This window comes from Plodia interpunctella, chromosome 29 (assembly GCF_027563975.2).
Source record: "Plodia interpunctella isolate USDA-ARS_2022_Savannah chromosome 29, ilPloInte3.2, whole genome shotgun sequence".
NCBI lineage: Eukaryota > Metazoa > Arthropoda > Insecta > Lepidoptera > Pyralidae > Plodia > Plodia interpunctella.
The window spans coordinates 3,721,749-3,747,924 of record NC_071322.1 but is presented as its reverse complement, the minus strand read 5'-3'; the positions used below and the strand labels follow the sequence as shown (position 1 = coordinate 3,747,924).

Genomic DNA, 26,176 nt, shown 5'->3' with positions numbered 1-26,176 from the left:
CTAGGTATACAGACATAACTTATTATATGTATAGATTATTAGCATTTTTATTAAATTAATAAATCTAAGTTGCGACGTGCTTAAAATTAATTAAGGACTTGAATTCAAGTCATTAAAAAATAGATTTTTACGATTCAGAGCGTGAAGTAAAATCTATCAGCCGCGAACAATAATTGTAAGTATTCCATGTTCCTTAAGTTTTCAGACAATGTGATAAAAAAAACTTTATTAGATCTAACTAATTGCTAGCTTAGCACATCGAACAAGTTACCAAGTTAATACATAAACATCACAGTTTGGTTATAACTTATAACTAAAAGTATTTTTAAACTTTCGCGTTGCATTATACAGGGTCACTGGTATCTAACGCATAACCTACCAAAGGCTCATAAGGCACATAGAGACTAACATCTTTTGTTCTACGACTTTTGTCTAAACGTAACAAATACAAAAAAATCCTTTTTTTTTTAGTTTTAATGTCGTTTCTATAAAACGTAAACTCTATGTTCGATTCCGCTACATAACGCTAGTGTACTGTCTCGTGTCGCTCGGCTATTACATACAGTTAACATGTGTAGAATCGCAAATTAGATTTATTTATTTTTTATATGAACATAAAAACATACGAATCCCGAAGTCGTAGAATAAAAGTGGCTTGTTTTGATGTACATACCCAAGTAGTCTTTAGGAGGTTTTGCGTTTGATACCAGTAACCATGTATACTAAACAACAGGTATTAGACGCGCACATACCTTTTCTATTTCCCAGACGTTACGGACCTTGTTACAAAGGTTCGTGATCACTGAGCGCCTGACTCGGCCACGTCGTTCCGGTAGAATTTTCTTCTACCGGACGAAAACGGTACGTGCGCGTTTAATACCTGCTGTTTTGTATATAACTTATTAACTAAGTGTATAATATTCTTTGTTCATTATCTGGCAATAAACAGGACATCAAGCAACTTGTCATTGAAAAATCGCCTCTATAATCAATGTGTAATGGTTGTTATTGGGAAATTTAAGGCGTTTTTCAGCGCCTAGCGTCATCTCCCATTTTTATTAATTTCTTATTGATAATAAAATAAATTGATTATTTTTTTAAATTATACAGATTGTTTACTATTTAAATTTATTATATAATAAATTGATAAAACAATAATTAAATATTTTTATCAATTTAATAAAGAATAAAAATGTAATTTTTTATCAATTTATTTTACATTAATTTTTATTATTATTAAATTTACATTTAAAAAAATTAATTCATTATTAGTAATAACACCAAAAAGTTCTTTACTAAAGCCTTTTGTAGTAGATTAGTTTAAGCTAAAGGAACAGCTTCGTACGCGGTAGCTTTTGTTTAACGTCGGCTCATTAAACATTATCCCAAATTTCATCAAAATAGGCCTAGCGGATAGAGACATTAGCATTTATAATATTAGTATATATTACTTCGGTATTATTACGATAGAAGACAGCGTTAGAACAAGACGTAAACAGCGTAATTTCATATTAACAACAGTCTTATAAAGCAAGACAAACGACATTGTTCTTCGTAGTCGTATTCCTCATGGCTGAGGGTCGTGGTTATTACGTGGAATGAAACACACACAACAACTATCTTGGCATTAATGAGGTGGTTTGCCATTGCCTTCTCCATTTCACACACAAGTTAATAATCAACCAGTGTGCAGGTTTCCTCACAATGTTTCCCTTCACCGGAAGCAAGTGGTGGTCTATGAAAACTATTATACATGAGTCAGATTGGTGTACAAACTCATGTGGCACGAGTAGGATTCGAACCTGGGACCTTTCGATCCACAGGCGGGCGTCTCAACTATTACATCACCACCGCTTCATTGACTTGTGACACCATGACATGTGCACTTGACCTTATTAATTATATGAGGTCTATCGGCGCTTTATATTGTATAATCATATAATTATTGATGTATAATATACTAACATTTGTATATATATATATTTGTTACTGTAAAAGCCCGTATACAGGTAAATCTTAGGTTTTTTCAGAAAATCTTAGGATTCACCGGCATGGGTTGGCAAATGTAATGATTTATAAATAATTGACGATATTTTCGGGCTTTTGCCATTGGAATTTAGTATATGCTAGGTTTTGCTACTGACGGCTGGTAAATGTTGGTTTTGGGAATAAAACAATGAGTAATTCTTATTATTAGGGTAGGGTTATACCTTCCTTTAAATATTTCTTAAATAGTAAAAAATAACAAAAGTAAAATTATTTTCTCAACATTTACCGTGCCTTTGATGTAAATCTTAACATTTACCAAGTGAATGTTGGTAAAAGTTAGAATCGCAAAATTATTCGTTCTTTTACCATTAAGAGTTGGTAAATCTTAGGTTTTACTGGAATATCTAAGGATTTACCGTAGTTCGTGCTTTTACACTAACATATTAATACTATTTCTGAGATTCGATGTCCCTTCCAGTTGCATCGCGCATGGCTTTACATCATTTGACTTGGCTTACAGACTTACAGACTTACAGACTTACAGACTTACAGACTTACAGACTTACAGACTTACAGACTTACAGACTCACAGACTCACAGACTCACAGACTCACAGACTCACAGACTCACAGACTCACAGACTCACAGACTCACAGACTCACAGACTTACAGACTTACAGACTTACAGACTTACAGACTTACAGACTTACAGACTTACAGACTCACAGACTCACAGACTCACAGACTCACAGACTCACAGACTCACAGACTCACAGACTCACAGACTCACAGACTCACAGACTCACAGACTCACAGACTCACAGACTCACAGACTCACAGACTCACAGACTTACAGACTTACAGACTTACAGACTTACAGACTTACAGACTTACAGACTTACAGACTCACAGACTCACAGACTCACAGACTCACAGACTCACAGACTCACAGACTCACAGACTCACAGACTTACAGACTTACAGACTTACAGACTTACAGACTTACAGACTTACAGACTTACAGACTCACAGACTCACAGACTCACAGACTCACAGACTCACAGACTCACAGACTCACAGACTTACAGACTTACAGACTTACAGACTTACAGACTTACAGACTTACAGACTTACAGACTCACAGACTCACAGACTCACAGACTCACAGACTCACAGACTCACAGACTCACAGACTCACAGACTTACAGACTTACAGACTTACAGACTTACAGACTTACAGACTTACAGACTTACAGACTTACAGACTTACAGACTTACAGACTTACAGACTTACAGACTTACAGACTTACAGACTTACAGACTTACAGACGCTCGAAGTAGTGACCGCTCAATCAATCTTGTGTTTTTTAAGTGAGGGTAACAGCACCGAACACTTATCTATAATTTTATTGGAAATTCAATAATTTTATTGGAAATACAACTTTCATTTTATTTATTCATTCAAATTTTGTCATTTTTAATAATGATGTAAATTCGTCCTCCTGATTTTTAATATATGTATAAGACTTATATTTGTTTGCACCAACACAAACAGCACCGAACACTTATCTAAGATACAAATATGTACGCGAATATCGGGCAGTGATGTTGTTATTTAGACTTATTTGTGTTGTTCTCATGTGAAGTGAATTTGTAATTCTTAATGAGAATAAATATCTTAATCTAATTTGACGACCTCGGTGGCGCGTTGGTAAAGTTCTTGCCACTGAACCGAGAGGTCTCGGGTTCGATCCCCGGTCGGGTCATGATGGAAAATGATCTTTTTCTGATTGACCCGGGTCTTGGATGTTTATCTATATATATGTACTTGTTACAAAATATAGTATCGTTGAGTTAGTATCCCATGACACAAGTCTCGAACTTACTTTGGGGCTAGCTCAATCTGTGTGATTTGTCCTTATATATTTATTTATTTATCTTAAATCTAATATGTGACCCAAATAAATACACTTCCAACTGAATTCATAAATTAAATACTTAAACATCGCAATATAAAGAAACTATAGTATTCAGATATGTGGCTTCAACTAGATATTAATAGATATTTATCTATACTATTATTATAAAGAGGTAAGCGTTTGTGAGTTTGTATGTTTGAGGCGGATACACTGCGAAACTACCGAACCGATTTCAAAAATTCTTTCACCATATACATTACATTATCCAAGATTGCTATAGGCTATATTTTACATCAAAATTCCCACGGGAGCGACGCCGCGGGCAACATCTAGTTTTGAATAAAATGTACAAAAAAGCTCCAGTGTGGCGTAACACATAGTAAACTAGTTTATTTGTTAGAGAAATTTAAAAGAGCCCCGACTTTCAATATACATTTCGCTACAACTTTTGAACGGCCGAACCGATTTCGATCAAACATATCTAAGAACTACCGCATTAAAATTAGCTACCAAATAAAAAAAAACGCATCCAAATCGCTTCATCCGTTGATGAGCTACGGTGCCACGTACACAGACACACTTAGGGGTCAAAATTATAACACCCCTATTGTCGCGGGTTGAAAACTAAACTATTCATTAAATGTAATTCTCGAAAAATTTCCACCAGCGAAACTGCGTGGGGTAACAAAAATAACCCATCTTTTAATATTTTTCCGTTACTCGCCTTGTACGACACAAAGGAATAGCTTGATGATATTCTAAGCCAGACATAGTGAGACAAAAAAAGATCATTAGATGCGTCTAACCGCAGACCGATCGAAATCGATAAATATAAAATGTTATACGGAATCTAAAATATTATAACATGTTGCATTAGGGTTGCCATATCAAGATCAGAGACACTTCTGATGATCAGATTGGTTTTCGAACTGAAATGAAATTATGTTGGCTACTACGAGTATCATACCGTGACACGCAACACGTAATTGCGTACACACACGATATGGGAAAAAGAAACAGCGTGTGAACGTTAGTTACGTGCTACGTATTTGTATGTTTCGTGGTTTGGCGGGCAAACGGGATGTTTTATTTTAATTACACTAATTGTTCGCCGCGAACTTACAAAATTGTGAATATTTCAAAAACTGCTTAACCGATTGCCCCACGTGCTTAAAAAAATATATTGGCAGATCCTACATACCTTTCAAATTTCACCAAAATCATACAAACGGTTCCAAAGTTATCGCGTTACATACGTACAAAAAATGTATTTTTGCCCAAAGTCGAATAAATATAAATAAAATATAAATATATTAGGACAAATCACACAGATTGAGCTAGCCCCGAAGTAAGTTCGAGACTTGTGTTATGGGATACTAACTCAACGATACTATATTTTATAACATATACATATATAGATAAACATCCAAGACCCGGGCCAATCTGAAAAAGATCATTTTCCATCATGACCCGACCGGGGATCGAACCCGGGACCTCTCGGTTCAGTGGCAAGAACTTTACCACTGCGCCACCGAGGTCGTCAAATTCGTCAATTTTAGACCTCGCTCACTTCGCTCGATCAATAACGTCAAAAAATCTAAATCATTCATTCAGAAATTAGACCTTCACATGCACTTTTTCACGTCATATTCTGAATCTTTATATATAAAAGCGAAAAACACTCACTCTCTCACGTAACACGAAATCTCGAAGACTACTAAGCTACATGAAGATGAAGTTTACTACTTTTAAGAACTGAAATAAACGCGTGCGAAGCCGCGGGCAAAAGCTAGTTTAATGATATTTGCCAAAGCTGCAAACTACTAGCATTTCGGAACGACCACTGCCGAGAAGAAATGCCGAAAGAAATTCATTCTAACAGTGTTGGTCCCTATCACGCCAGAAGGGCTTACCATTTTTTAAATATAAATTGATGAAAAAAATTTTATCAGTAATATAACAACGTAAGTAAAACTGGATCCTACGTGAATATAATTAGTTCAAATAATTGGCTTGACTGATGCCAGTAAGCATTAGAGAGCTCATATATTGCTATCCTTGACAATTAAAACAAAGACAGCTTTATATCAACACGTGTCAATACACGTGTTGATATATTTATTCTTATGTTTCTTTTACTGTCTTAACACAATTGTTAAGACTGTAAAAGAAACATAAGAATAATTAAGTTTAATATTTAAAGACAAGGGAATGCACCGTCGCGGTCGTGTTGCCACATAAGACTACACAAGATAGATTTATTTTTTAATTAATGAACGAATAGACGATTGAATGGAAGAACGAACGAACGAATGAATGAATGATAGATAGAATGAACGAATGAATAAATAAATAAATATATTAGGACAAATCACACAGATTGAGCTAGCCCCAAAGTAAGTTCGAGACTTGTGTTATGGGATACTAACTCAACGGTACTATATTTTATAACGAATACATATATAGATAAACATCCAAGACCCGGGCCAATCAGAAAAAGATCATTTTCCATCATGACCCGACCGGGGATCGAACCCGGGACCTCTCGGTTCAGTGGCAAGAACCTTACCACTGCGCCACCGAGGTCGTCGAATAATGTATGAATGAGTATAATGAGTCGAATAATGTATAATGAATGAATGGACAAACGAATGAATGAACGAATGGTGACAATTTTAGTTTCAGTAGTTCAGAAGTTAAGACGTCGGGATGACAAAGGAGCCGAGCTTAAGCTTGTGGGACTGGCAACCCTACATTGAATATAGGTAATTTCAGTACTAGACTTATTGCACTTTTCGATTGAGACCTAATTTCCGATGTGGTCGACGAAAACCAAGCCAGGCAACGGGTCGGTCAATTGTTTTTTTTAATAGTTTTTTTTTTTTTTCAAAAAATACTTTTTCTGTGTTCACAGTTTGTGATCGCGTGATCTTTGAAGTCATAACAATGTGTCCAATAGATTTTGAGTGAAAAAGTAACAAGCATACACACTAAATATATTAGGACAAATCACACAGATTGAGCTAGCTCCAAAGTAAGTGCGAGACTTGTGTTATGGGATACTAACTCAACGATACTATATTTTATAACAAATACGTATATAGATAAACATCCAAGTCCCGGGCCAATCGGAAAAAGATCATTTTCCATCATGACCCGACCGGGGATCGAACGCGGAACCACTCGGCTCAGAAGCAAATCTGTCAATTCAAAATTCTTTATTCAATTTAGGATGATATACTATATATTGACGTCAAAAAATTACTTAAAACTAAGTCTACTGCCGGCTTCCAAAGCGCAGGTGAAGAAGAAGCGGCGCAACAAACTTCACCGCAGCCTTTTCTCCAAAGACGACCAAACAAATGTAGGTCTTAAACATATAGATATTAAAAAATAAGAGGACGAATTCACGACACATACTTAGGATATTTTTAACCGGCTATCAAGGAGAAGCGGTGGTGGTGCAATGGTTAAGACGCCCGCCTGTGGATCGAAAGGTCCCAGGTTCGAATCCTACTCGTGCCACATGAGTTTGTATACCAATCTGACTCAAGTATAGTAGTTTTCATCGACCACCACATGCTTCCGGTGAAGGAAAAACATCGTGAGGAAACCTGCACACTGGTTGATTATTAACTTGTGTGTGAAATGGAGAAGGCAATGGCAAACCACTCCATTAATAATGCCAAGAAAGTTGTTACGTGTGTTTCATTCCATGTAACGACCACGACCCTCAGCCATGAGGAATACGACTATGAAGAAGGATCAAGGAGGTTACATTACATTACATTCGAGTGTATTCGAGTGTATTCATTGGTTTGTTATCGAAAATTATGCCACATACCTTTAATAAAAAAAGGTCACCCGGTTTTGCATCCTTTACGTGACCCATTAAAAGTGCCTTAACCTTTGCTGCGGTATTTCCTAGTGACAGTTCCAATTTAGGGGTTCCGAAAAATTACGGAAGAATTGAACACGGCACATGTATACATTTTAAATACTAGATGTTGCCCGCGGCTTCGCTCCCGTGGCAATTTTGAGATTAAATTATAGCCTATTGCAATTTTAGATGATGTACCTATTTAATGGTGACAGAAATTTTTGAAGTCGATTCGCTAGTTTCGGAGATTACCCGCCTCAAACATACAAATTCACAAACGCTTACCTCTTTATAATAATAGATTGTACGAAAGCGAACGAACGCAACTCCAATACATGTTATTTTAATTGTCGCTGCTAACACTGGTTCCGGATTTTATTCAAATCGCCTAAAGGCATCTGACACGACTTTTACGACTACCTACCACCATCTACTGGCAGGTAGTCGCACACACACTAGTGAACTAAACTGTCCACCAGTGCGCAGGTTTCCTCGCGATGTTTCCCTTCACCGGAAGCAAGTGTCTACGAAAACTATTACACGAATCAGATTGATATACAAGCTCATATGGCGCGAGTAGGATTCGAACCTGGGACCTTTCGATCACAGCCGGTTGTACCCAATGGGCTACCAGAATAAAAAAAAAAGAATTATTTTTATTCGGAGATTTCAGAGATTAAAATCACTTACTCTTTACCCTATACAGGGTTACTGGTATCTGACGCATAACCTTCCAAAGGCCTGTAAAATGTACCTACAATCTACATAGAGACTAATAACATATTTTGTTCAAGGATTTTTTGTCTAAACGTAATAAATATAAAACTTTTCCTTTTTTTAGTTTTAATGTCGTTTCTATAAAACGTTAACTCTATGTTCGATTCCGCTACATAACGCTACTGCACTGTCTCGTGTATTCGCTCGGCTATTACATACAGTTAACATGTGTAGAATCGCAAATTAGATTGATATTTTTTTTTTATATGAAAATAAAAAATTACGAATCACGGAAAAGTCGTAGAGTAAAAGTTGCTTGTTTCGATGTACCCAAGTAGTCTTTAGGAGGTTTTGCGTTTGATACCAGTGACCATGTATATTAACAAGTGCAGTATGTTTTCTCCTTGACTTTCTCGAGTCGGAGCAGATTTTCCCTATGCTGTTCCACTGTCCTCATCATTTTCAGATCGGCTGCACAATCGTCGACGATTTTTTGGAAAAGTTCATCTGAAAACATACTATAATCACTATATATACTACTAGATGTTGCCCGGGGCTTCGCTCGCGTTGTAATTTTGAGATAAAATATAGCCTATAGCAATCTTGGATAATGTATTTTAATAACGGTGAAAGAATTTTTGAAATCGGTTCGGTACACTACGTACCTTTAATCTATACTATTATTATGAAGTGGTAAGCGTTTGTGAGTTTGTATGTTTGAGGCGGGTAATCTCCGAAAATACCGAACCGATATCAAAAATTATTTCACCATTAGAAAGGTACATTATCCAAGATCGCTATAGGCTATATTTTATCTCGAAATTCCCACGGGAGCGAAGCCCCGGGCAAAATCAAGTATAATATAAAATTTTGACGTGAAAAAGTGTCCGCCAAGGTTTAAATTCGGAATAAATGATTTGGTTTTAGCGATGGTGACCCAGTGGTTAAGGTCGTCCACCTATGATCCAAAGGTCCCAGGTTCAAATCCTACTCGTGTCACATAAGTTTTAATACCAATCTGACTCATGTATAGTAGGTAGTTTTCATAGACCACCACTTGCTTCCGGCGAAGGGAAACATCGCGAGGAAACCTGCACACTGGTGGACAGTTTAAGTTCACTAGTGTGTGTGCGACTACCGGCCGCTAGATGGCGGTAGGTAGTCGCAGGTCATGTCGGACAAAATCTGACATCAGTGTTAGCGATAACACACGCGTTATGAACAAACAAACATTGCTATGGAAAAACTCACCGACATTTTCACCAGTCTTGCTTGATGTAAAGAAGTGTCCGTTGAGACCTTGAGAGTATGTGGCGACAGTATCCTCAGGTATCTCCCGAGAGACCGCTCCAGAATCTAAAAGGTCTTTCTTTGTCCCACATAGGTAGACCTTACAGTCCTGTGGGACGGAAGGACTTTATTGAGCGAAGCGAGCGCGGTCTACAAACCAACTTGGGGCAAAAATAAAATTTTTTTATGTAAATATATGTTTATTATGTATGTGTGTATGTTTGTAACGCAATAACGTTCGAACCGTTGGTCTGATTATGATGAAATTTGGGAGGTATCCAGTATCTGTCAATAGAATTTTTATTGTTCGTGGGGCATCAAAATCGGTTAAGCCGCTTTTGAAATATTCACAGTAAAAACTCAACAAAATTTATTGTGGTCGCGAGGTTTAAGTACGTGGAGAATAACTAATTTGCTAAATTACTATATTTTGACGATCCCGTGGCGCAGTGTCAAACTGCTTGCCTCTGAAAGTCCCGGGTTCGATCCCCGGTCGGGTCATGGTGGGAAATGATATTTTTCTGAATGGCTTGGATGTTTATCTATACATATATATATCCTATTAATATTATAAATGCGAAAGTTTGTAAGGATGTATACGTGTATGTTTCTTACTCATTTCACGCAAAATCAAATTAACACATAGGGTACTTTTTCTCTCGAAGTTTATTATAAAATATAGTATCTTTGAGTTAGTATCCCGTAACACAAGTCTCGGACTTTGGGGCTAGCTCAACCTGTGTGATTTGTCCTAATATATTTATTTATTATTCGGAGCTGTGACACCCCGAAGCCAAGGGTTTAAATCAACTGTTAAATTTCAAAGGTTTGGATGCTAGTGTTGCTTGAAGCGGTGGTGGTGTAATGGTTAAGACGTCTGTGGATCGAAAGGTCCCAGATTCGAATCCTACTGGTGCCACACGAGTTTGTACACCAATCTGACTCATGTATAGTAGTTTCCATCGACCACCATTGCATTGCTTCCGGTAAAGGAAAACATCGTGAGGAAACCTGCACACTGGTTGATTATTAACTTGTGTGTGAAACGGAGAAGGCAATGGCAAACCACTCCATTAATGCCAAGAAAGTTGTTGTGTGTGTTCAATTCCACGTAATGACCACAACCCTCAGCCATGAGGAATACGACTATGAGCAAGAAGTTTGTTACTTCTCAGCTGTTAAAGTATTTGTTGTTTGACCTACATTTGTTGCGCCGCTTCTTCTTCACCTGCGCTTTGGAAGTCGGCAGTAGACTTAGTTTAAATATTTTTTTGACGTCAATAAGTTATGTATATCATCGTATATTTAATAATGAATTTTAAAATTTTTATTTAAAGGATTTCGAGTGGACATATTATAAGGCGGGAACACACGTCAACTAACCTCTTCGACTACACGTAACTCTTGTAACCAATGTCTCAGCCGAGTCCAGGAGTGGACTGAAGATGGCTCATAGCATATGATAGCTGCATGTGCCCCTCTATAATAAGTTTTCGTCATTGCCTCGTATCTATAATGAGAATATTGTAGAAATGCATTAAAAACAACTATTCCGCCATCTTGGATGGTCCGCCATATTGGATTTAGAATTACGTCACATTTTTTTTTCGAGTTACAACAAGCCCTTTCATTAGATATCCATATTGTAGAAATGCATTAAAAACAACTATTCCGCCATCTTGGATGGTCCGCCATATTGGATTTCGAATGACGTCACACACCTTATCGTGTATTGTCATCCAAACTAAACATGTATGCAAAATTTCAACTCATTCGGTTGAAGATATCTGCTTCAAAATTGAGTAGCAAGATTCCACCCGAACAAACATACATACATTGCAAGTTAAATAAAAGCTTTTAAAAATGATTAAATTCTACAACAAATTGGAAAAAATATAATTGAATTAGCTTTTTTTTTTGAATAGTTAACTATTTTTCCGGGGTGAAAAGTACCCTATGTCAAAAGACCATTTAGCCATAAACACCTGCATATCCATTCGCCAAGCTTAAGGCTCAATATGTCCTTAGGTCTAGTCGCATTTCAAGGTTTAGCCCAACTAATATTGCGAAAGTAACTTTGAAATTTATAATTGTAAGTAACTTTTTTTCTTGTTATGAAATTTGGTACACGGGTAGAAAATAACCTGGAATAACACATAAGGTACTTTTTATCCCGAAATTCCCAGCAGTATATGTTAATAAATTGGGGGCGCAGCTAGTATATGTTAATAAATTGTCTAAACTACAGTAAAAACTGCACGAAATATTGGTTGGACTTCTTTATTTTAACTACTCAGTTCCCGCGCGGCCCGATCGAAATAAATAAATAGATGAAGCCTTAGAAACAGGCAGATATGACTTTGTTTTATATTATACTAGCCGCCCATCCCGACTTCGCTCGGTTAAAACATAATAAATCATACACTTAAACCTTCCTCAGGAGTCACACGCTATCTATTGGTGAAAACCGCATGAAAAGCCGTGCAGTAGTTTTTGAGTTTATTGCGAACAGACAGACAGACAGACGCGGCAGAGGACTTTGTTTTATAATATGTAAGGATAGTGAAGAGAAATACCTTTCGCTTCCTGCTGTGTCCCAAATGCCAACGTTGAAGTCCTGCCCGTTAGATTGCATACGTTTTGCACAAAACGCTGCACCAATTGTCTGCAATTCAAGAAAATTTTCATTTTTGTTAAAACTTACGATGGAAAATGTCATAATGGAAAATGATCTTTTTCTGATTGGCCCGGGTCTTGGATGTTAGATGACGTAGCTCATGTTTGAATGGAGGTCTTTATCAATATGTATGCATACCAAATTTTATCAAAATTGGTCCAGTGGTCTAGCAGTGAAAGCGGAACAGATAGACTTTCACATTTATAATATTAGTATAAAATTGATACCTCCCTCCCCCAAAACACTCTCCCAACTAATATACTCTGAAATTAATTATACAGGGTCACTGGTATGTAACGCATAACCTTCGAAAGGCGCATAAGGTACATAGAGACTAATACCTTTTGTTCTACGACTTTTGTCTAAACTTAATAAATACAAAAAAAACCTTTTTTTAGTTTTAATGTCGTTTCTATAAAATGTTAACTCTATGTTCGATTCTGCTACTTAACGCTACTATACTGTCTCATGTTGCTTGGCTATTACATAGAGTTAAGATGTGCAGAATTTCAAAGTCGTAGAATAACAGTTGCTTGTTTTGACGTATCCAAGTAGTCTTTACAAGGTTTTGCGTTTGATACCAGTAATAACCCTGTATAAAATTTGTAACATTCTTTCACTTCGCTAACTTCGACTACTAACAAGCCTCAGTTATACTGAAATGAAGTTATCTTTTGATTAAAGTTAATACATGGATACACTCCTAGTACTTTCGCGATTTCTAGAAGGTAGAATGGTTTGTGCCCGTATAACACAGAAACCTGGTTGGAAAAACAAATTTCTATTAAGTATCCATGTTCTAAAGCCAAGCCACAGCCTTCTTGTCTGTGGTGCTGGCAAGTCAATAGTCAAATGTCCAATTTCCTGTACCATGGCGAAACTGTAGAAGGCAGGGACCGGACAAGCCATTTGTTTGCTTAATCCTTTGAAAAGCTTTCGCATATTCTTGTGTAATCTGTTCAATGGCTAACCCAATGCAATGACTATCCCATATGGTGAGGCTAACCCTTTCAAAGGATTTCCCATATGATATGGCTAACTCTTTCGAAGGGGTAATCCGTTCGTTATAGCACTTATCCTGTTTGGCTTTCTCCTTAAATGTTTGTGGGGGAAGAGGGGTGTAGTTTTCATCACACCCCGCTCCTGTGCAAATTTGCTGCAAATTTGCATAGCTCCGTGTGTGAAGAGCCTAAAAGACACGAAAGGACACATTGAATCATGTAAATAATAACGCACCGCTTTAAGGCACGCGCTTAGTAGGTATTTGTTGTGCATTGCAATTTATTCAAATTAAGACCATATGACCTGAGCTTAAAGCATAAATTCGCCTGCTATCTGAACAGGTAACACCTTCATATGACTTACCTCAAACAAAAGGGTTTTGTAGTCATTGATATAGCGCTTACCAAAGCAAATTGAACAGGTTACAGCAGCGAACGGCTTTCGAAAGCAAACCGATTCCAAAAACCGCTTCAAAACGTCCGGTCCCTGGTAGAAGGCTAACGACAGAGCAACAGAAATGCCCATATATCAGTCTCATATAAATAGCCATATCGACTCAAAAAGAAGCCAGGTATATTCCACTGATGGCAAAGATTTCCCGCCTTGATCACTAGTTGGATAGCAACATTCATGGCGATAAAAGGCTATCACATCCCATTTATTTTAATGGAAGTGGAGCTGCGAGGCGCGGCTTGTAAATACTTACGTTTTGATAAGGCGTATTAGAATTAAAATTACAGTTCACGAATCTTAACACTAAACTTGTTTTCCCTACATGTTCACTGCCTAAAAGAACCACTTTGAAATCGCATCGACTCATGTTTCTCTATTTTTAATACTATAAAAAATACAAAATTATTCTTATAGCGAGTAAATAGAAGACATGTTAAGGAATTAGCTATGAACGCAACGCAAATCGTAGGCAAATTAACAAAAATGTTTTGTTTAATTTCGAACAAAAACTTTGTTCATGTTTTTTTGTTAGTTCTCTTGACGTGATTTGACATCATTTGACAATGACAGTGGAAATATCCGTTCAAAAACGTTTTTTTTTATCGATAGAATTACATTTTGAAATCGATTATATATATATAATGTGCAGATATGCAGATGGAATGAGCGCAGAGAGATAATCATTTCGGCATTCTCTGTATAAACCATCTCGATGAGACCGTGGGGCTGAAAATCCCTACAGAAACAATTAAAATCACACATAACATTATTAACGACCCGATCAGATTGCGAATTTATTGTTGTTGTTGTAGAGTAGATTTACATAGGTAGCATTTTATAGGTTAGGAATGGCTTATTTTTGAACTAGATCTGGGGCGTGAATCTCTCACAATCGAAGTTCACTTCAATTTTCTCCATTTTTTTTCAATGTTTTACCGGGGCCAAACCCATAGTTCTTATATTATTATTATCTGTGCCAAACCGTTAAGATGAATCGATAAGAAAAATTAATCGAAAATATGTTAAAATACTACTAACAAATTTTTTAACAATTATAGTGGTAGGGCGTGTAAATAGTCCTACCTGTGGTTGTGATTGCTCACGGGTTTTAATACAACGACGAAAGGCGTTATTGGGCGGAGGGAAATTGGTGAAAGAACGGACCACTAGGACCAACAAAAATATCCAGCACTGACCTTCAGATCTGCCTTCCTTATCAAGATCCTCAATCTGATGAGCTGCTGTCTTCAGTGGTGGCTGCTATCTCTGGCTGTTAAATGATGTACCGGCACTTGGATAAAGTTCAGACACTGCAGTGTTATATAGTCCATGTAGGATCCACAATTTCACACACCACTTCATAAAAGGCACATGGAGATGCCGTGCGGGTCACATATGACGAAAAAATGCGAAATTATAATAAAATTAAAGAGAGCAATTGGAGCTCGATGCGGCGCGAAACATTCAAGCGAAGAGAAAAAAAAATATGGCGGGCGTTTTCTCACGCAGAGACCTTTTGCCGCGAAAAGCGACATCTGTCAAATTCCAGCAGAATCCTAATGCATGCTGGATAAAATCAGTAGCGCTAGCGGTCCATAAAATTAAAAAAATAACATAAATAAGGAATAGATGGCGACTGCGTCACCATGCACCCCGCCTTGAAACGTCGGGAGATGTTTCAAAACAAGCAAGAGAAATTATCAGGATAAATAGCGACTTATACTTAAGAAAATACTAAAATATTTAATAACTAAGCGGTTATGGATAGTCTTAACTAATTATTGCGTAGGAATAGGGTATAACTTCGTTACAGCGCGTTTATAACTACCACCTTGAGTTTTGACTGTAGCCACACGGACTACACTATCAGAACCCTTATAAACATGAGTTATAATTCCTAACGGCCAGTGCAAAGGGGCGGAATTCTCCTGTTCAAGCAGAACAACAGTGCCAACCTATAGGTTTGTCCGGAGTAGCCCATTTTTGCCTGACTTGCAACGTATGCAAATACTCGAGATGCCACCTTTTCCAAAATGATTGTACCATATGATCAAGTAATTTTTTACGATCTAACAAATTGAAGCGTTGATCTGACAGATCAGAAGCAGGTAAGTATTGAAGAGGAGTAGACATCAAAAAGTGTGCGGGAGTTAAAACTTCTGGGTGCGGATCTGAAGATATTACACTCATGGGTCGAGAATTTAATATACACTCTATCTGAGCAAGAACTGTTTGCAGCTCTTCATAAGTGAGTAACTGGATTCCAATCACTCTATACAAGTGAGTCTTCATACTCTTTATATTACTCTCCCATATGCCTCCAAAATTCGGAGATCTAGGAGGAATCATCTTAAACTCGATTCTTCGTGACAAAAGCTCATTTGACAAAGCGTTTTGAAAATTTGACTTCAACAGAAATTCATATAATTCATCTAGCTGAGCCTTTGCTCCAATAAAGGTGGTTGCGTTATCTGAATAAAGACATGACACAGGACCACGTCGCGAAATAAAGCGTTTGAATGCGTCTAAAAAGTGATCAGTAGTAAGACTACTAACTAGGTCAATATAAACGGCCCTTGTGACCATACAAATAAAAAGGACAATATATGCCTTTTGTGCGTGTTGACCCCTACGTCGAGAAAGCGTTATACGGACGGGTCCTGCATAGTCGACACCCGTATGCGTAAAAGCTTTTGCTTCCGATACTCGACATACAGGTAGATCTGCCATAATTGGCGATGGATGAGAAGGGTTGCATTTAAAACAAATATTACATTTACGACATCTAGACCTTATGACTGTTCTGGCATCTAATATCCAGTAACGTTGCCGAATGATAGACATAAGGAGACCAGGCCCAGTGTGACAATTGGTCACATGATAATGTTGTATTATCAAATCGACAATATGATCGCGTTTTGGAAGTAAAATTGGATGTTTAGCTTCATAAGGAAGCATGGACCTTGAAAGCCTTCCTCCTATTCGAACAATCCCATCACTATCCAAGAAGACTGAAAGACCTTGTAACTTCTTTGAAGGTAACTTACCTGCCTTGAGAAGTTTTATGTCTTCAGAAAAATGAACAGACTGAACGGCAAGAAACAGAGCTTTTTCGGCAACAGCCAATCCAGCTACAGTCAAAGCATCAATTTTAGGCTTAGGTTTAGCGAATTTCAGTACATATGCTATGACACGTAATAATTTTTGCCAAGAAGAAATGCGTTGAGCGAGTATACACAGCAATGGTTGTTCAATATGAGTTGTAACAGTCATCACCTTAGCCTTATGTTCAGGCAAATCAAAACAGTTGGAAGGAGAAAATGGTCGAATCGGCCATTCCTCAGGGTGACTGCGAATCCAACTAGGACCATTCCACCACAATTCGTGCGACAACAATTGAGAGGGAAGCATACCGCGAGAGAGACAGTCACTTGGGTTAATAGAACCAGAGACGTGGTAAAAATGTTTTGCGTCCAAATTCTCCTGACACTGAGCGATTCTGTTACTCACAAAAACAGACCAACGATGTGGTGAAGAATGAACCCACGATAATGCGATCGTAGAGTCAGAGAATGCAAATATGTCAACAATAGCAATACGAGAGGCGTAGGCATCTCTAACAGTTTTTATCAATTTTGACATGAGCAAAATGGCGCACAATTCAAGACGTGCCAGCGTAGTAATTCTTACTGGTGAAACCTTTGACTTAGCACAAAGAAGGCGTGATTCAACAATGCCCGATGGATAAGTACAATGAGCATAGATGACCGATCCAAACCCATTAAGGCTGGCGTCACAGAACGCGACAAGTCTGAGCTCACAACCTAACTCCACTCCTACATGACGTGGAATCCTCAAGCTGTTGAGTAAATGAATTTCTTGCATTAAAGCTTGAAAGCGAGCGCATATATGCAGCGGAGCGAGATCATCCCAATCACACTTAGTAAGCCACAATTCCTTAATAAGCAACTTGGCACCAAGTATAACAGGAGCGACCAATCCAAGTACATCAAATAATCTTGCAACAACAGAGAGAATATTTCTCTTAGTACATTTTTCGTGAATAGCGGCGGTAGTGTAGAAAAAAATATCTTCACATGGATCCCAAGAAAGGCCTAAAACCTTCGACATATTATTACCAGAGTCGAATTCAATCGACTTGCGATGTGAATCTGGAAGCGAATTCAGAAGCGCGAAAGAGTTACTGGACCATTTTATAAGGTCAAAATCGCCAGCCTTGAAAAGCTTGATTAAATCATGTGCCAATTTTATAGCAAAATCCTCATTTGGAGCTGAATGAACCAAGTCATCCATGTACAAACACGTTTCTACCACGTTGGCGGCGTCAGGGTAGTCTGATTTCATATCAGAAGCCAACTGGCGCACGGTGCGCAAAGCTATATAAGGACTGGACCTAAGACCAAATGGTTGTCTATTGAAGGCAAAAGTGCGAATTTCTTCGGATTCGTGAAATCTAAATAAAATACAAACGTATTTACGTTGGTGCGCAGGTAAGCCTATTTGTAAATAATGCTGTTTTATATCAGCATTCATAGCGATAGGAAACATTCTAAAATTCAATAACAATAAAAACAAATCAGCTTGTAAATTCGGGCCGCAGTGTAAAATATCGTTGAGCGAAAGACCAGTGTCTGTTTTACAACTGGCATCTAACACTATTCGTGGTAACGGCTTATCAGGTCGTACCACTGCGTGATGCGGTATATAGTAACCAACAGAAGACAAATCAGCATCATCGACCGGGTTGAGATAACCATTGTCAATATAATCCTTGATTACCTTATTATAATTCTCACGAACGAGAGGGTTCGAGCGTAACTTACGCTCGAGCGAAATAAAACGACGATAAGCGGCGGCGTACGAACTACCTAGCTCCGAAGGATCCCTACAGAACGGTAGCGCAACTGAAAAACGACCTGAATCATCGCGGCTCACAGTCGATGTAAAAATATTTTCACACTCAATTTCTTGAGGCGAAAATAGGCGCGTAGTAGGTACTTCTTCGAGTTCCCAAAATTTTTGAACTGCGTCATTTAATGCTAAAGCGGAAAAAGCTTCAGTTGCGGCGGTGGGTGCAACTTCCCTATGTTCAACGGCGGCGGTTGGTGAACATACCCCACGAGGGTAGTCTCCCATAAATACATAGCCAAACGTCGTAAGCAACGCAGGCGGAACGCGAGGACCACAATCGACCCTATTGCCTAAATAGATATATGGGAAGAGCTGAGCTCCCAAAACTACGTCAACATCTGACGGAATGTTCCAACTTAGGTCAGCGAGTTCGATTTTACCAATGTCAATATCTTGACAGTCGATAAATCGCGTCGGCAATCGATCTGTTATACATTTCACAACAAACGCATGAATGGTGTATTTTTTATCAGGATAGACACGAGATTCAATATCGACATATACATAACCAAGTATAGGATTACACAGCGAACCAACTCCCTTAACAAATGAGTTACTTAAGGGCGTAATTGGTAAATTCAATGAGCGGCAACACTGAGTTGTTATTAAATTATTTTGAGATCCGTTATCAATCAAACATCGAACTACTGATCTCCTATTAGTACTATTTTTACAATAGGCATAAACCTGAGCGGTTGACAAAAGAATATCACCCTTATAACAAGAAGTATAAGATTGCGATTGCGTTGGCGAGTCAATGACTCCCGAAGCGGGCTCACACACTACCTGTTTACTAGTGTGCATTACAGGTGGCGGAGGAGCCGACGACACAGCTGTGTGCGATTTGATAGCATGATCATTACTAAAGTGAAGTAATTTGTGATGTTTTTTCAAACAAAAACAAACGGATGTACTTTTGCAATCCGGAAGCGTATGTCGTGTACTTAGACAATTGACACAACCATGTTTCGATTTTATAAAATTATATCGCGTTTTAGCGTCTCGCATATTCCGAAATTGCGGACATTCATATAAATGTTTATGATCATTTTTAGAACACAAACAACAGGATATATTATTATTGTCCGTGCGTGAATAAGATGACGAGTCATTATTCGTACCTACGAACGACTTGCTCAAATTATCGCGGGGTTTGACTAAGGACTGTTTGCTCACATAAGGCGAACTGCGCGGATTGGAACGTTCCAATATTTTGGCTTGATCTTGAACAAAGGCGATCAACTGTTGCGTAGTAGGTAAGTTAATATCACGAACTGATAATTCAAAGGCCTGAACAGTTTGAGAATCCATTTTTCTCAAGGCACATTGAAGCATAATAAAATCAAATAAATCTGGTATATCCAATCCTTTAAATGCAGACATTGAAGCGGAAAATTTACTAATAAACGAATCAAGGGCGTTCGCACTGTGTGAACAATTCCTTATATCAAGAATGTTATTCAAATAAAATGTACCTAACGCGCGATTATCTTGGTATTTTTTAACCAATGCGTCCCATAATATATTATAGGTTTCCCCTGAAGGTATAATACCAGCAGTGAACTTTAAAGCATCATGCGTTAATTTGGAAATTAAGTATTGCACGCGTTGCGAGTCAGTCAATTGACTATTCAAATGGATATTAGCCTTAAATGACTGATAAAATATATTCCAGTTTTCCGGTCGACCGTCAAAACTAGGAATAACTAAAGGTTGTAATTTGACTACGGACTTGGACGAGTCACTCGCCCTATGAGAACTCGCATTGGAATCCGCGTTACTACTGAGAATGTTGTTTCTTGTAAGTACGTTTAACACGTAGGTACAATTCTTCAAATGAATCCAAAGAGGCATACTCTGGAGTTGCGTCCGGTTTTGATTGCAAATTTAACATATTGATATCATCAACAATAGATTCGAACTTATCACGCCAGTTATCTATCATTTCCGATTCCGATATGAAATTTTCGTTTGTCCGTGTCGAAGAATCGTAATTAGTTATTTTCTTCGACGCGTCATATAAACGGTTAATGCGTTGAAATAAAGATTCTCTCTTTTGATAAAGTAACTTGAGCATAATGTCGCTCTCTCCTGATTTCTCTGCTTGCTTTTTATTAACGTTTTCAGCCTGAGTTGTGGACATATTTAATATTTGCTAAAGTAGGTAGGTAGGAAACGCGTGTTGCGATTGCAACGAAAAATGCTGAGTAAGGAGAAAGTGCAAACAAATAAAACAGAATCGTAGTTTAGTAGCTAGTTTTAAATTAATTACATATAAATATGTAAGATCAAGGAATTTTTAGCGGGATTTGCGGATAATTCGCGGACGTCAAAATGGCGTCTTCAAATTTAGTATGGGAAATAAAATGCTATACTAGGCGAAATAAGTTAAAATGCTGGATGTAATCCGACTCGAAAAGGACCAAAATAAATGGTAGGGCGTGTAAATAGTCCTACCTGTGGTTGTGATTGCTCACGGGTTTTAATACAACGACGAAAGGCGTTATTGGGCGGAGGGAAATTGGTGAAAGAACGGACCACTAGGACCAACAAAAATATCCAGCACTGACCTTCAGATCTGCCTTCCTTATCAAGATCCTCAATCTGATGAGCTGCTGTCTTCAGTGGTGGCTGCTATCTCTGGCTGTTAAATGATGTACCGGCACTTGGATAAAGTTCAGACACTGCAGTGTTATATAGTCCATGTAGGATCCACAATTTCACACACCACTTCATAAAAGGCACATGGAGATGCCGTGCGGGTCACATATGACGAAAAAATGCGAAATTATAATAAAATTAAAGAGAGCAATTGGAGCTCGATGCGGCGCGAAACATTCAAGCGAAGAGAAAAAAAAATATGGCGGGCGTTTTCTCACGCAGAGACCTTTTGCCGCGAAAAGCGACATCTGTCAAATTCCAGCAGAATCCTAATGCATGCTGGATAAAATCAGTAGCGCTAGCGGTCCATAAAATTAAAAAAATAACATAAATAAGGAATAGATGGCGACTGCGTCACCAATAGAACGTCACTTTTTTACATAGAACAACAAAAAGAAAATTATTATATGTACCAAGTACCTAGATCTATAAAATAACGTACAAAGCAAATTAAGCATACAACATGTAGGTACAATTAACAACACATCAAGTCAAGTTACCCTGCGTGAGTAAACCTCTATGGGGCATGGTAATAGCGGCAAGTTTGCAATGAATTTGGGTAGGTTGATGTGCTGTTGACTGTACATGCACGATATTTTTTTTTTCTGCCAGATTTCTACTTATTTTATGAAATATGGAAAGGTTTCTGATTGAAGTTATTAGAGTGTATCGTGGGTTTTTAAATAAATATCTTATAAATAAATATAAATGTATTAGGACAAATCACTTACTTTTATACCTGCCTTTTATTATCAAAAATAAAATTTGGTCCGTACCCTATGCAGATATCACGCAATTTAGTAGCGAATAAACTATTTTCTATTTTGTTATCATACTAATAATAAAAATGCGATAGCGTAATGAGAATGTTTATGTAGGTATGTATATATTGTAACCTACTCTTTAACGTAAAATCTACTAGACGGATTATTATGAAATTTGGTACACGGGTAGAATATAACCTGGAATAACACATAGGATACTTTTTATCCCGAAATTCCTACGGGACCGAAGCCCAGGGGCGCAGATAATAGGTACCTATTCTTTATATTTTTTTGGACTTTTGACTTCGTGTCCGTGTCGATCGAAGACTCGAAGGTAGGTAGTATCGATTTCTGTTGTTGACATTAATCAACTAAAATATCGTTTCTCTAGCCTTATCTCCCCATTGGCCTCTACATGTATTGATTTTTCTCAACAATAGGTCACATTGTCGATCAATACTATGTAAGTAAGTAGGTAGGTACCAGAGTAAATATAATGAACTAGAAACTTCAGGTCCATACTAACATCTATACTAATAAATAAATGCGAAAGTATATCGGTCACACATGACGGCGGGTTTTATCCGCAGCTCCGCCCGCGTGAATTTAGAAGATTAGTTGAGTATATAACGCGTGAAGAGGTTACAAATAAATTTACTTTCGTATTTCTAATATTTCTTAGGATAGTATGACCCGAGGTCAAAAATAGGCTAAATTTGTTATTGTAGGTCCTGGCAGAGAAGGCGAACCGAAGACGTGCTGGCTTGATGTCGTCAAGGATGATATGCGTGACAAATGGTTACACAATTTTTCTTCGTGTCAACTGAGTAGGTAATTGGCCTATTAGAAAATGTAGTAGTTGGCCACAAGGCCAAAGCATTATTTGTGTGCTAAAGTTATGGGTACGTGTACTTATTAAATCCATGGCTAAAGTACAACTAGAAGAAAAGTAGGAACGCGGACCCTGAGCTCTTGAGGCTTTATAGCTATGGAAGGTGATCAGAGTTAAACTGGTTAGTCTCTCTGATGCTTTCCCGGTTCTTTTTTGTGAATAAAAGGCTGTTGTTAAAAAAAAGTTTAAACATACATTAAGCTCTCTTTCTGTCAATGTCAAATATTGTGAATTGCGATGCGACAGTGACAAAATATATTTCAGCGTAAAGAATGTTTTTTTTTAAAATTAAATAATGGGTTAGGTAAGCCGTTTTCTGAATGCTAAATTAATAGAGCCTAAAAAGCTAACCTGTGTGAGACCAAAGGTGAAACTGAATGAAAACGTAGGTAGTTAGCTAAAGGCTTGTTCTGATCATTATGCACTGTATCTCTGCTGTTATTGTACCCTACTAAATGCAAATAAATTATTTTTGATTTTTTAGATAATATTTAAATGTTGCTATCTACAGTTTAGTAAGTAGTATGGATAGCATAAAACAAACAATTTGTGTGCAAAGTACAGTCAACTCTATGGCGCGGTAACAGCGGCGAGTTTGCAATGAATTTGGGTAGGTTCATGTGCTGTTGATTGTACATGCACGATAATTTTTTCTGCCAGATTTCTACTTATTTTATGAAATATGGAAAGGTTTCCGATTGAAATTATTAGAGTGTAGACTGTTATTGACTCGATTTTTTTATGTATTTTTGTTGAATCTAGACATAATTGTGGGGATGTTCGCCGATGCCGGCGTCGATTGCTTTTATACAATGATACGTAAGCGTTGCACATCCCTGATGCGAAGGATACGTGCCAGCACCGACGGCATCCTTAGTGCGTTGGGGAGTAGGTGTGACCTTCAGTATGTGAACCATTGAGCAATGGTTCACATACTGAGAAACAGACAAAATGTAATCAGTGTTGTGTCTATCTTTATGTATGTCTCTCTGTGTCTATACTAAGATTAGTTTTTAAGGATTTTGTACCACTACTAACCCATGATCCCAGTTGGTCTAATAAAAGATTATTATTATGTATCTCCCTTTATAAATTCACGGCACTAAGTCCGATCCTTTGAGAGGCTTGCGTGGGGATATGGATCTAATACGTAGAGGCCCTTTGGAGAGTTTTGATGTTGTGTAGGTCTCCCGCCAAAACCCGCTCGCGGATATACCAATAAAATGATATGCCCATCAGCGGGTCTCGGCGGGAGTGTGAACTATTGCAGAATAATGGATAGAAGTACTGGTCTATAGAATGAAATTTGGATGGACTGAGAATGGGCTATTGCAAAGAGTTCGGTCACCTGCCATAATCATGATAACTGATTATTCAGTGGCTGGTGGTGACTCGCCGCTCACTGGATGGGCCCCTAAATCAGTCGCCGCGATTGGCGACAAAGGGACAACATTGGCGTGGCTAAGGGTGTAGAGAGGTGAGTCTGCGGGGCGCGAAATCATGGTGATCTAGTCAGACACCCCCGGCGTTATGACATTTTACACTTCAACCCTTCGAGCATATAGCTCTCGCGACTCCACTTTGGTGAAGGCAAGCCAGAGGTAGGGGTCCTGCCCGTTTCCACTCCAGCCTTGGGGAAGGAAGGCGGAGGTGAGGAACAGGGCCCTCCCCTGGGAGCACTCAGGTCCGTGGGGTCGCTACTCCCCAACAGCTCGCCACAAGCTGCCCTGTCTGCGGGCTTATTATTATTATTATAATTTTGTTTTATGTATCATTTAGTTACCTATATCTACCGGGTTTGCCTGCATTTTTTTAAACTAACACAGTCGATGGACTTTAAACTTATGTAGAATGCAATAAACTTAAAAACAAATTATACCTACTTTAGGTACTTACGATACGATAGGTTAGGATTACTGTTTGTTAGGGTTAGTATATTTACTCGATAAGAGGTTATATATTAGGCTTACATCAAGAGTTGAAAGTTTTAAAAATAGAATGCATGTTGCATTCTATTTTTAAAACTTTCAACTCTTTTTTTTTTTACTACCATTAAAGAAATGTAGATAAAAAAATGGTTGCCTGTAAAGTCGGTTTTACGGGCGAAGATTTTACGTGACAACGTCTTTTTACGCGCGCGGCAGACCGATCATAGTTGAGTGGGAGAGAGACGCAAGGCATTCGGCGGGCCTCTCTCTCGTTCGGTGACTCATCGTAACGTTACCGGGCGTTACACTTTTTCATAAGTGACTCCCAGCCGCAACCTAATTTAAGACGTTGTCACGTCAAAATAATTTAAAAGGTCGCAGGCCAAAGAGATCGTACGGATAATCTTTTTGGATCAATTGTATTTATTGTTTGTTTGTAATGCGACTGAACCACGCTTGATGCACTGTTAACTTGCATCTGTGTGTGTACTAAAATCTATCTCAAACTAACGGTTTCCGGAAACCCACGAAATAAAATAAAGTTTTGAATTTTGAAGATTCGACTTATATTTTATGACCTCTAACTGACGTGTAACCTCTTTAGGAATAATGTTGTCTATCAAGGCTTTATCGACATATCCACAGAAGGATATGGACGGAGTGATCCTATTCTAGAGCGGGAGACACATGTCTCAAAATATTGTGTCATTTTGGCAGGAATTTTTATCATATTTTATCATATCAGTTTCATTTCCTCTGATGTGATATGAAATAATATCTTATTTTATGAGATTTAATTTCGTATGTACTTACTACAAAGCTATCGTCAAAAGTCGATCAAGGGAATGGGAGAGGGTTGTCTCGTAAAAACAATTCTACATTTCTACAGAGATTAATGGTCTTGAAGATTTTATTTGTGGCCATGTCATATAATAATTATATAATAACTATAATCATTCTAGGTACCTGAGTACCTACCTAACTATTTATTTTGAATGGATTAAGTAATATAGGTACTTAGGTACCTAAGTAGGAGCTATTTTTTTTTCTGGTAAGTATGTAACTAAATTAC

The 26,176-nt window shown here is 37.9% G+C and overlaps 1 protein-coding gene across 1 annotated transcript; it reads right to left on the bottom strand.

The window, feature by feature from the left end:
• Positions 1 to 3,425: 3,425 nt before the first annotated feature.
• On the bottom strand, positions 3,426 to 14,488 carry LOC128682183 (ras-related protein Rab-24-like). Its single transcript, XM_053766765.2, has 5 exons — positions 14,181 to 14,488; positions 12,372 to 12,460; positions 11,179 to 11,305; positions 9,757 to 9,904; positions 3,426 to 9,012 (listed from the first exon to the last, which is right to left on the bottom strand). The coding sequence occupies exons 1-5, from the start codon at positions 14,292 to 14,294 to the stop codon at positions 8,885 to 8,887; spliced, it is 606 nt and encodes a 201-aa protein (XP_053622740.1). The 5' UTR covers positions 14,295 to 14,488; the 3' UTR covers positions 3,426 to 8,884.
• Positions 14,489 to 26,176: the final 11,688 nt, after the last annotated feature.